The 11956-nt window shown below is 50.1% G+C and overlaps 1 protein-coding gene across 1 annotated transcript; it reads right to left on the reverse strand.

Annotated features, from left to right (window-relative positions):
• Positions 1–9021: 9021 nt before the first annotated feature.
• On the reverse strand, positions 9022–11661 carry TCL1B (TCL1 family AKT coactivator B; the record flags this gene model as incomplete). The annotated part of the gene is made up of 3 exons (XM_082837570.1): positions 9022–9075; positions 9265–9435; positions 11500–11661. 3 exons carry the CDS (start codon positions 11659–11661, stop codon positions 9022–9024), a joined length of 387 nt encoding a protein of 128 aa, XP_082693696.1.
• Positions 11662–11956: the final 295 nt, after the last annotated feature.

Below are 11956 nucleotides of genomic sequence, written 5' to 3' on the forward strand. Positions count from 1 at the left end.
GGAAAGTATCATTAACGGCGTTCTTAAGGGGAAAAAATTTAAAACTTTCTAAGATAGTTTTACCTTACTAAAAAAAGGAATCATAAAAAGTTGAGGGACGAACAAGACATCAATACCTGTTATTTTTATTAATATTATTTAAACAGGAGGGGAGGAATGACTTGGTCTTCAGCTAAAGAGACAAAAAATATTGCAAGAACAATACAATTTGCTCTATTAAAAAAGAGTCAAACAATTGGTTTATTTGAGGGGCTCACCTTAAAAAACATGACATATATAATCACAAATAATTAGGTCGATTTTTGCTCCAAGTTACAGCTGCCTTTTCTCAACATTTCTACTTCCCTTGGAGACTGTTTAGCAAGGTGACAGGCACCCCCATCCCTGGTTGCTTCAAGCTACCTAAGAATGAATCTATCCAGGTGTTAATACCACAGAATGAAAAGTAAACTTGAAATAAAACAGTATTGTTAGCTTTGTAGCTACTTAAAACACAGGTCTTTGTATATATAAACAAAAGAATAAAACTTCGGTATTATGCGTTTTTCCCTCTCACGTTTCTAGAAATCCTTTTAGACAGAGATTTTTAAGTATCGCATCCTGACTTTTCGTTAATCCCAGTATTCTTTAAATGTACACAGCCATGGGAGTCTCCCCTTATCTGTGGTTTCACTTTCCATGGTTTCAGTTACCTACAGTCAACCGGGGTCAGAACATATTACATGGAAAATTCCAGAAATAAACAATTCATAAGTTTTAAATTGTGGGCCATTCTGAGTAACTTGATGAAATCTCACACTGTCCTGTGTTGGACAATGAATCATCCCTTTTCCAGCATATCCCAGCTGTTAGTCACTTAGTAGCCATCTTGCTGATCAGATCAATTGTTGCAGTATCACACTGCTTGTGTTAAATAACGCTTATCCTATTAATAATGGCCTCAAAACACAAGAGTAGTGATGCTGGCAATTCGGATACACCAAAGAGAAGCGGTAAAGTGCTTCATTTAAGTAAAAAGGTGAAAGTTCTCAATAACGAAAGAAAAAAATCATACCATTAAGCTCTACAGTAAGAAGGAATCTTCTATCCATGAAATTGTGAAGAAGGAAAAAGAAATTCGTGCTAATTTTGCTGCTGCAACTCAAACTACAAAAGTTAGGGCCACAGTGCATGATAAATGCTTAATTAAGATAGAAAAGGTGGGCTTCCCCGGTGGCGCAGTGGTTGAGAGTCCGCCTGCCGATGCAGGGGACGTGGGTTCGTGCCCCGGTCTGGGTAGATCCTACATGCTGCGGAGTGGCTGGGCCCGTGAGCCATGGCCGCTGAGCCTGCACGTCTGGAGCCTGTGCTCCACAACGGGGGAGGCCGCAAAAAAAAAAAAAAAAAAAAAAAAAAAAAGATGGAAAAGGCATTAAATCTACAGTAAGTTATTTATTACAGTATATTATAATTGTTCTATTTTGTTATTAGTTATTATTGTTAATCTCTCACTGTGCCTAATTTATAAGTTAAACTTTATCACAGGTATGTACATATAGGAAAAAACATAATATATAGAGAGTTCAGTACTATCCATGGTTTCAGGCATCTACTGGGGGCCTTGGAGCATATGCCCCATGGATAATGGGGGACCCTATCCTTCAGTTCCAAAAGGCTCGGTGTAATTAGCCCACTGGTTGGCAATGCGAGGCTGACGGCCTGTAACGCAGGACAAAAAGTCATGAGGCTGGGGTTTTAGCCCCAACTTACTAACTTCCTGCAGGAATGAGTCGCACCAGCCCCTTTCTGCACCTTGGTTACCTCTTCTGTCCAGAGAGGGACTAGTTAGTGTGATACGTGATTAACATAATCTCCTTTTAACCCCACAAAGCAGTAAGTACTCTTGTTATCCCCGATTTCCTACTGAAAAATTAAAGCTCAGCAGTGTGGTTACTCGCCCGAAGTTAGGAAGTGTGTGGCCCAGAGGTTGCCAGGATCCGTCCTACTTCTGGCTCCCAGTATTCGTGTATTCAGCTCAGTCCTTGGCCCTGAGCTAGATGCACGCAGCAGGTGCACATCCCAGCACAGAAGGAAGTGCCTTGATGGTGATTAACAGAGGGCAGTGAGCAGGGATGCAGGAAGGGTCGACTGTGGGTGGGCCAATCAAGCAAGCCCCCTGAGGCGGCGACACTGGGGCTGGAACCGGAGGTGACGGTGCCAGCTGTGCTGAGAGCTGAGGGGTGGGCTTCTCAGCTGGGGGGAACACCAAGCAGGCCTGGCAGGGGCGGACAAGGCCCCATGTTCCTGAGAAAGGCCTTGCTGGCCAGGAAGATAATTTTGTGCTAGGGGCCTTGGGGAAGCCAAGAAGCATCTGACTCACCTCCTGCTGCAGCACAGAGGATGAACTGTAGAGGCACAGGCCTGGATGCAGAGAAACCGATGAAGGCATCTAGGGCAGAGGCCGGCAAACCTTTTCTGTAAAGGGTCAGATAGTAAAGATTTTTGGCTTTGTGGGCCATAAAGGTCTCTGTTGCAGCTACACAACTGCCATTGTCGTGTTGAAAGCAACCACTGGCAATACATAAAGGTGAGCGTGGATGTGTGCTAATAAAACTTTATTTATAAAAACAGGGGCCTGGTGGCCCATAGGCTACAGTTTGTCACCCTCTAGTCCAGGTAGGAAATAGGAAGATGAAGAGGTACTGGCAGTGAAGATAAGTAGGTGGAGAACCACCTGTAATTATTTTTTGGTGGGAGGTTGTTTTTCAGTTCTTTAATATCAACTTTAATTGCACAAGTGAGACATAAGTATATCTTCCTTATAAGAAAATTAAACATTACAGATTTGACCACACCCCAAACCCAGGTGTACTAGCTGCTATTTTTTTAAAAATAATTATTTATTTATTTGGTTGCATTGGGTCTTCGTTGCAGCAGGCAGCCTTCTTAGCTGTGGCTCGCAGGCTCCTTAGTTGTGGCATACGGACTCTTAGTTGCGACATGCATGTGGGATCTGGTTCACAGACCAGGAATCGAACCTGGGCCCCCTGCACTGGGAGCATGGAGTCCTAACTACTGCACCACCAGGGAGGTCCCCTAACTCCTATTTTTATTTCTGGATGTATCATCGTCGTCCTTTTTCTCTGTATTTATACTTACATATACCTAATGAACTGTGTGGTATCATTTTATGATTTTTTGGCGGGGCAGGGGCTCTGTGAATGGTATCCTGCTAAAGGAGTTTTCACACCTCTCCCCTCCCCTCGCCTCTCGTCTCCCACTGTTAAAGAGACCTGGCGCTGGCTGGGCTTCCTGGGCTTTTGAGGGCAGCGTGTACTGCACTTGAGAATGCCGCTCTGCTCCACGTAGCGGGGAACCAGAAAACTGCCTTCGGAGCTGCTGCATCACTTGGTCCTGATGGCAGGACAGATCCGTGGCAGAGCCCTCCCTTGCTCTGAGCCCCGCTGCAAGCAGGCCATGTTCTAGCTTGGAGGAGATGTCCTGTCCTGCCACAAACCACAGGACCCTAAAACCTCACTGAACCTTCACGGGGGGTTAGCTCCTATTTCTGGATACACGTGTATCTTATGAGGGCAGCTGGGGTGCCGACCACTTCCTGCTCATCAGGTCAAGTAGCGCGAAGTCTTCGACAGAGTGACCAGCACGATGCCCTGTGAAATGCCAAGGGTCAAGGTCCCTGTGGACTTACTGTCAGGGGTGGTGTTTTCTAGTGTTTGGTCATTATCTTGTATTTGTTATGTTCTGTGTGGTTATAAATCATTTGAGGGGAGCAGGCCACCATCATGCACAGCGCTGGGGGGCACCATTCCCCCACAGTATGAACGGGTGGTGTCCCCGGGGTTGCGCACCTGGGCAGCCAAAGATGGTGCCTTGTTTTCTCAGCCATTTGCTATCTTTAAGAGGAAGATTATATTTCCTTTTTACACTCCTTTTCTCATTCTCTGCTTCAGACACTTTTCTCTCTCTTCCAGCTGGCTGCCTTCCAGCGTGGACCTTTTGGACTGGTTCTACTTAGTTTTCTTTGCTGATTCTTTCTCTGTCATGCTAAGAATCTGGCATTTTTCTTTTTGCTTGTCATACCTGTTCTGTAGATCAGGGGTCAGTAAACTATGGCCAGGGAGCCAAATCTGGCTTGCTGAACGTTTTTGTAAGTAAGGTTTTATTGGGACACAGCCATGCCCGTTTGTTATGCGTCTTGCGTGGCTGCTTTCATGCCACAATAGCAGAGTTGAGGAGTTGCTACAAGGGCCACGTGGCCTGCAGAGCCAAAAATACTTACTGCGTGGCCCCGTATAGAGTTTGCTGGCCTCTGCCCCAGATAGTTCTCTCTTCTCCTCTGGCATCAATGACCTCCCAACCTATGAATTCAGCCCAAACCTTTCTCTAGACCCACACATGTGTCCAGGGCATTTCAACATGGATACCCCACATGCATCTGAAACTCAGTATCCCAAACCCAACTCATGGCTTGATTGACCCTGGATCTCTGCCTCGCCTCCTTGCATGTTCCCAACTCAGGACCCCGCTGGCCAAACCACTGACCCTGAGCGGCAACCTGTCTCTAGCTTTCCCATCCTCGCACATCTGCTCGGTCACCAAACTCTGTCCATTCTCTCTCCTCAGCTGCTCTTGCATCTGTCCGTTCCTCTCCATTCCCAAAGACTGTGCCTGGTGGGGCAGAGGAGAAAAGCCGGGATGGGGAGCTGGGAGACCTGAGCTCCAGCCCCGGCTTTGCCACAGGTGACCACGGACCGGGGCACATTGCTGAGGCCCGAGTTCCTCACGTAGAACAATAGACACAGCGGGGCCTGACCTGCCTCCTGGGCTTGCTTTAAGGATCAAGCTTTCACATCACCTTGTTCCACCTTGACTCTGTAACATAAAGTGCTGTGAGGATGGCAGGGCATGGTGTAACAGTGAGGATACTTCTACGCTGCTTCTTCCTCCAGGCAGCCTCCCAGGATCCCCCAGCTGCATGACACCCGCCCCCTCCTTCTCTTGACACACTTTGATAGGCCTCCCTTGCACTCAGCCCTGATGCACAGTCCCCTGGGTATGCGCTCAGTCTTGAGGGCAGGGATGAATTCCTGCCCATTTTCTTTCCTTCAACTCAGAACAGGCCTGGCCCAGAGTTGAGGTTCTGTAAATGTTTGTGGAACTTGGCCAAATGCCCTCAAGGAGCTCCCAGACACGAGGAGAAACAGACACACAGATGAGCAATATGGCCGGAGGGGCTTCCCTGGTGGCACAGTGGTTGAGAGTCCGCCTGCCGATGCAGGGAACACGGGTTCGTGCCCCGGTCCGGGAAGATCCCACGTGCCGCGGAGCGGCTGGGCCCGTGAGCCATGGCCACTGAGCCTGCGCGTCCGGAGCCTATGCTCCGCAACGGGAGAGGCCACAACAGTGAGAGGCCCGCGTACCGCAAAAAAAAAAAAAAAAAAAATATGGCCGGAAGAGAGATCCGGCACATAACATCTAATCGTTCCCACGGAGGAAGATGTCCAGTGGGAAGGGCCTGGGAAGGGCCAGGCCTGGGCTCAGCCAGGATGCAGGCATCCCAGGATGTGTGCCCAGCGTCTGTTCCCATTGGTCAGTGCGTAGGCAACAAGGGTAGTGCAGGGTTTCAAACGTGGCCCCTGCTCCTGCAGAGAGCCTCCTTCATGGTCAGTGATGCTGACATAGGAGGCTCCTATACATATTAATTAAACCACCTGTTGCTGCCCATCATCCTTTACAAAAAGATATTTTTCCCTGTGTTCTACGAGACAACCTCTCCTTTGTCCATCACCCGAAGTCATTAACATAATCCCTAGTAGCTGCTTTTAGTCTTCAGCTCTGGGCAGATGAAACTGAGAACTATTTTCTCACCTGCACCAAAGCAAACTGTCAAGAGGTGTTAGACCCGATCTCCAGAAGCCCACAGCACAGACCCACACCCCACTGATGAACGCATGGAGATACGCATTCAGGAACCGCGCAGAGGATGGAGGAGACCGCACTGTGGACTTCGAGCTCGTGGGTGTAAGCACTCCTGGATATGCCCCGGGAGTGATTTTAAACATTTCGATGTGCTTCTGCTCTCTTTGCTCTCTCACATGCCAAACCTCTGTCCCGGATGGCCTGAGACAGCTACCTCCTGGAGGGAAGGGCAGACTTAGACTTTGTTCCAAGGACACGGAGAGAGATCAAAGGCTTTTGACATTTGCAATTGGATTCCGCAGCAGCACAGCACCCTTGCCAGCCAGGATGCCATCCTGTGAAAGGATTTCCAGATTTTTCTTGTCCTCGAGCATATTAGCAACAGAGCTCCATGACCTAGGAGAAGCAGAGGAGAGCCTGCTGCCTTTCCTGCCCCAGAGTCGGGGCAGGAAGGGGAGGGATGAGGGAAGTCTTGCCCAGTATGTCTCCTGGAATCCTTCCTTGTGTGTGGCTGGGCTGCAGGCTGCATCCGACATGCCCCACCCATCTCAGGCCAAGGGGAGGGGAAGGCGAGCTGAGGGGAGGAGGGTTTTCTAAAGAGCCAGTTTGTCAGATCACAGGAGCTTCCGAGGGGAAGGGGCTCAGCCCAGCCCCTGCTCTCGGGCCTCCCTTTCCTTAACCACTCCTCCACTGCGGACTTGAGTTGTGACCACAGCACTCCCTCCCCTTCCCTCTTCTGCATGCATGCAAGTGTTTTTCTAGGGCAGTGATTCTCAACTGGGGAAAATTTTGCACCCCTCCCGGAGCGGGGGGCACATTTGGCAATCACAACTTGGTGGGTGGGTTGGCAAAGGGCTACTACCAGTACTTTATGGGCAGGGACCAGGGATAGTGCCAAATATCCTACAGTGCACAGGACAGCCTTTCATGACGAAGAATTATCTGGTCCAAATGTCCACAGCGCTGAGCTTAGAAACCCTGCTCTTGGTAAATACTCTAGGTATGGCTCTGTGTGCCATTTTAAAACTTGATAAATGCTTCTGAATTGTCCACCAAACCTCCAGGGTGTCTACAACGATCCACTCCCACAACATTAAGGCTTAACTTCTGCCAAAATCGAGGATACGCATTTCTGAATTCTGAAATCTGCACTTCCCAACGCTGGGCGTCTCCTCTTCTGTAAATTGCTCATTCCTGGCATTCGCCCATTTTTCTTTTCTTAGGGAGTTCTAGGAGTTCTCTATGTATTCTGCACTCCAGTGCTTTGTATCTAGTCCTGATATTTCCACCCTTGCTTTTTTAGCATCTTGTCACACAGAAAATGCTGAATTTGAGAAAGTTAATTGTCTCACACTGTCTTTTGCTTTCTGTCTTGTTTAAGGTGTTTTCTATCCCAAGATCATGAACATAGTCCCCTGTGCTTTCTTCAGTAATTTTACGGATTCATTTTTAAGGTTAGGACTTTAATCTGTTGGTGATCTCTTCTCATGACGGGTGTGAGGAAGCGAATTCCCTCATCTTGCCGTCACCAAATTACTGCCCTGCCCTGCATCCACGCCGTCCTCTTCCTCCCTCTGCTTCCAAGGGCAAGACCCGTCAGGGCCCCGGACTCTGCCTCACCCCTCCCCGCTCAAGGGCTCTTCCCTCTTCACCCAGGACATGCGGGAACATCACCCCTTGTGAAAGCTCACGCCTGCTACTGGATCTCCTGCTGCAGCTGCCACAGTCTTTGCCTTTTCATAGCCCAGCCTCACGAAGAGCCCACCCTCCACTCCCTTACCCTCTGCCGACGTCCTGCTGCTGAAATGGGCCAATCCCAACTTCCTTCCCTGCTTGGAAAAACACTAAAGGGATAACTACAGTTCTACCTTCAGTGTCAGCTGCCGCGTTTCTACACTAGGAACCAGTTTAAGCTAAGCTCCGATTCCGCACAAAGGCTGAAGAACGAGCAATGACGTTTAATTACCCAACACTGGGAGGCGACCTTCAGGGACCAGCATCACTTCCTGGGACTGATGGGGCGGGAGAACCACAGGCCAAATCCGTCGCTCCACATGCCCCTTGCGCAGATGGGCTAACTGAGGCTCAGGAGCTAACAGCCTGCCCAGCACTTGGTCTACTCCCGGCCAAAGTGTCAGCAAAAGTGACCTCCAGGGCGCATCTGAGTGTCAAGTCCAGACCTGGTGCTCTTCAAGCCACTCCCTGCCTGAGGCCAAGCAGAGCCGAGGGCAAGTTTCCAGTTTTAGGCTGCACTGGAGGCTCGGGGCTCTGGCTGGGCACTGGGTCTGGTGGGCATGGAGGGGAGGTGTTTGGGGGAGTGGCACCTGGAAGATCGGTGTGAGGGACACAAAGGGGGAAGAGAAGCCATGGCAGGTCACCCTGAGCGCAGACGGAGGGAAATGGGAAATGCAGAGTGGACAGGGGGCCCGCTGCCTCCGCCCCCCCAAGGAGGCCCTGGTAGGTGTGCAAACCAAAGAACAAGTGCATAAAGATCACAGGGCCAGCAGGGCCTGGGAGGAGACGGTCAGGGAACCTCAGAAGAGCCGGGCGGTGGCCCGTCAGAGCAGGACCAGGGGTAGGAGGGCAAAAGCCCCGCTCCGGGCCCTCAGTGCAGTTCGAGCTGCTGCCAGTCTCAGGAAGAAGGCTCTGGGGGTCGACACAGGGTCCCTGAAGGCCACTGCCACTGACTGGACTTGTGGCGCCCCAGCGCCACGGCCGGACCTAGAGATCCACGTTCATTGGATCAAAGCTTGATCACGGCTATTTCCAGGCTCTGTGGTTTCAGGGAAATCATTCCAGCCCTCAGAGCCTGTTTGCTCATCTGTAACACGGGATGTTAATATGTACACCTCAGAGAATTCTTTTGAGAATTAAATGATGACCATTATTCAGTGTTTTGTGAACATACTAGGGGTCTGTCCACAGTGGAAATCACATCCACTGGGGTTGGGAGGGGGTGTAAACGGGTGGCTATGTAAGAAAAACTCAGGGAGCAGCCTGAGGGCAAGGTGACCAGCATTGCCTTCCTGTAAAGAGGGGCGTCCTCCTTGCTAGTGTCCGCTGTCCGCATTGCGAGGCTCCAGGCCTGACATAGCAGCCCCGTCAGCGGCTCCCACTTGGCAGACGTTTTAGGATCAGCTGCTCCATGGAGTTGATCTGCAGAATGGGGGAGCAGTGATCAGAGCCCCTGGGAGACGCTCTTCTATCCAAATGAAGCAGATGGGAACCCGGGTTTGTGGATTTAGGGGCCCGGGGAAGGGATCCCTCCCATCCTTTGCCCCACTTTGCACACCTACGGTCACTACTTAATGCCCATCCCCCTCACCTGGGCCACCATGCACTTGCCTGGCCATGGTCCACTATTTCCCAGAGTCTCAAATCCGTTGCTTGGTACCTTCGCCCGGGGTAGAGCTCCCACTTGGGGAGCAGCCCGAACACGAGCAGATGGCTGGGGGACCTGGGCATCTGGGGTTGCACTGGCATCTGCCACATGCGGACCGTGACGCTGATTTCATGCTGAAGGGACCAGAGAGGAGGGGGCACATCAGGGATGGTTGAGCTGCACACACACAACCAGGGTCCTGGATCCCCTGGCCCGGCTGGTGGGCTGCCCAGACCAGAGGTCGATGGGCATGCTTTTAGAATCCCACACCCAGAGCCTTGGCACCATCACTTGGGGGTTTTCCTTGGACTAGTTCTCTCCAGGCCTCCTCTGTACCATCCTCCCACTGACCTGCATCCCACTCACCCCACCACACCCTGAAAAGTTAGCCTCTGTTTCCAGCCTGTCCGCAACATTGGGCCTACACTGATTACTCTGTTGGCCCTCTGTCTTGGCCACTTCCATAGTTTTAAAAATTCTCTTTCTAAAAATAAGATATCTAAAAAAATAAATAAATAAAAATAAGATATCCATAGACCTCAGGATCTGGGAGTGATGGGTTTTCCCTTAAAAATATTTTGTAGTTTTGATCATGGCCATCACTACTTGTTGTGAACATTAAAAGAAAAAAAAAAAAATCAGCCAATCCAGAAAGGTATAAAAATGAGGGAAAGTCACCAGACAACTATAACCAAAGCTCCATGTGTTTTGCAACTAAATGGGAAGTTCTTTACAGTTTTCTATCAGAGTATTTGTCTTTGTGCTGAACATTTTTCCGAGCTAAGAATCTAGCCCTTTATCAGTCATACATGTTACAAGTTATTTTTCTCCGTTTGTTGTCCTAACTTTATGAGCCGGTTTTGCAAGAGGGATGTTTTTAATTATGTGGCAAAATCTCTTTCCCTTTGGATTCTGTCTTTAGATCAGGCGTCAGCACAGTACAGACCCAATCTGGCCCACCACCTGCTTTTGTAAATAAAGCTTTATTGCAAATAAACAAACACTTCTTCCTGTGTGTGCTGTCTTGGGCTGCATTTGCACTAGAGGGCAGAGTTGAGTGTTGCTATGGAGTCTTTACCATCTGCAAAGCTGAAAATTTTTACTATCAGACTCTTTACAGAAAGTTTGCTGACCTTTGCATTCGATCATGCTCAGAAAGCCATCTCCTATCCTAAGACTGCATGTGAAAACCCAGATCTACTATTCAGAAATAATCATTTCAGATTGTGAAAGCAATGCTCAGCCTCCAGGTTCCCCTCCCCCACTCGTGGCTAAGTTATTTGAAGAATCCATTCTTTTCCCATTGAACACTTTTGTATGCTTTTTGAAAACTTACTAAACTATTTTGTCCAGAATTTTCTGCATGCTTTATTGGGTGGAAAAGACTCAGTGTTCTCAACAAAAAATTTTCTGGATTACCTATTTGAAGACAGCTAGGAAATGTGTTATATTGTTTAAAATGACCGTGAATTGTTTATTTAATACCTGGAGAAGTATTTACCATATTACCCTGAAGTATTTATATTTTGTCCCTCAAAGATGGGCTGTGATCCAAACCCCTAGTTTAGGGCAGCTGTTTCCAATTTGAGTGATCATCCTTATCACCTGGGGAGTTTTTAAAACATAAAGGGTCTTAGACTCCACCCAAGGCTCCTGAATCAGTTTCCAAGGTGGAATTCTAGAATGTGTTACCTCTCAAATGCTCGCCCAGGCCATTCAGATGGTGAGCTGTGTCTGTGACCTCCACAGAGGTAGATTATTCCCATTTTGCAGGTGAGGAGCCTGAAGCCAAGGTAAATTTTATACTGTTGGCCCACCTGCTGCTCTAGGTTGCAATGCTTTTGCTTGTGCTTGTCCTGTCTCCTTTCTGATCCTGGAGAACTCCTACTCATCCCGCAGAGCCCACCTGAATAGCCGCCGGATGTGTGAAGCCTTTTCAGCATGCACTAGGGGCAACACTAGGCCCTGAGCTACCTCTCTCTCAGCCTCCGCACGGAGGACTGCGTCATCTCCTGTAGATAAGCTCTGCCTGTGGCCCCTCCAGGCAGGGGCTCCTGGTCAGCACGCTCAAACCCACACAGGCCGAGTTTTCCAGCGCCAGTGAGAACTGCATCCTCATTGCATAATATGCAGGGCCCCCACGGGCTAAAGTCCATGTACCACCCTTCCGCTGCCTCCCCTCATGTCCCACGACTCACCGTGCTGCCAGGGGAGCCCCTGTCCCAAGCTCTGTGGGAGGGACTGACCCGCAAGGCCACAGTCACCCAAGTCCTTCCATTCTCATCCTTGTAGATGCCCGGCCTCCGGAACCACAGGCAGCATGGGGGCGACCCAAGGGGCGGAGAAGCTTCTGCTTCCATTGCAAGGCTGTGCCCAGCGCAGGCCTCGAGGCACACATGGAACCTCCCAGGGGTTCAGCCTCCTTAAGTGGACTGGCTCCCGAGGGGGGTGGGGCCGGTGATCCTGGGGGCGGGGCCCGTGAGCGTTGGCAGGGGCCGCAGGGACCAGCGAGCCCAGGTGTGAGGGTGCGAGGGGGTTGAATAAGGGGCAGAGCCAGAGCGGGGAGGAGCCCTCTGCCTCTGGGGGCAGGCAGGGGCGGGGCCCCAGAGCAGGAGTCGGAGGAACTGGGCCCACCTGCCTGGAGGTGCGCGGACC

Source organism: Leucopleurus acutus, assembly GCF_964270905.1.
Source record: "Leucopleurus acutus genome assembly, chromosome: 1".
Classification (NCBI taxonomy): Eukaryota; Metazoa; Chordata; class Mammalia; order Artiodactyla; family Delphinidae; genus Leucopleurus; species Leucopleurus acutus.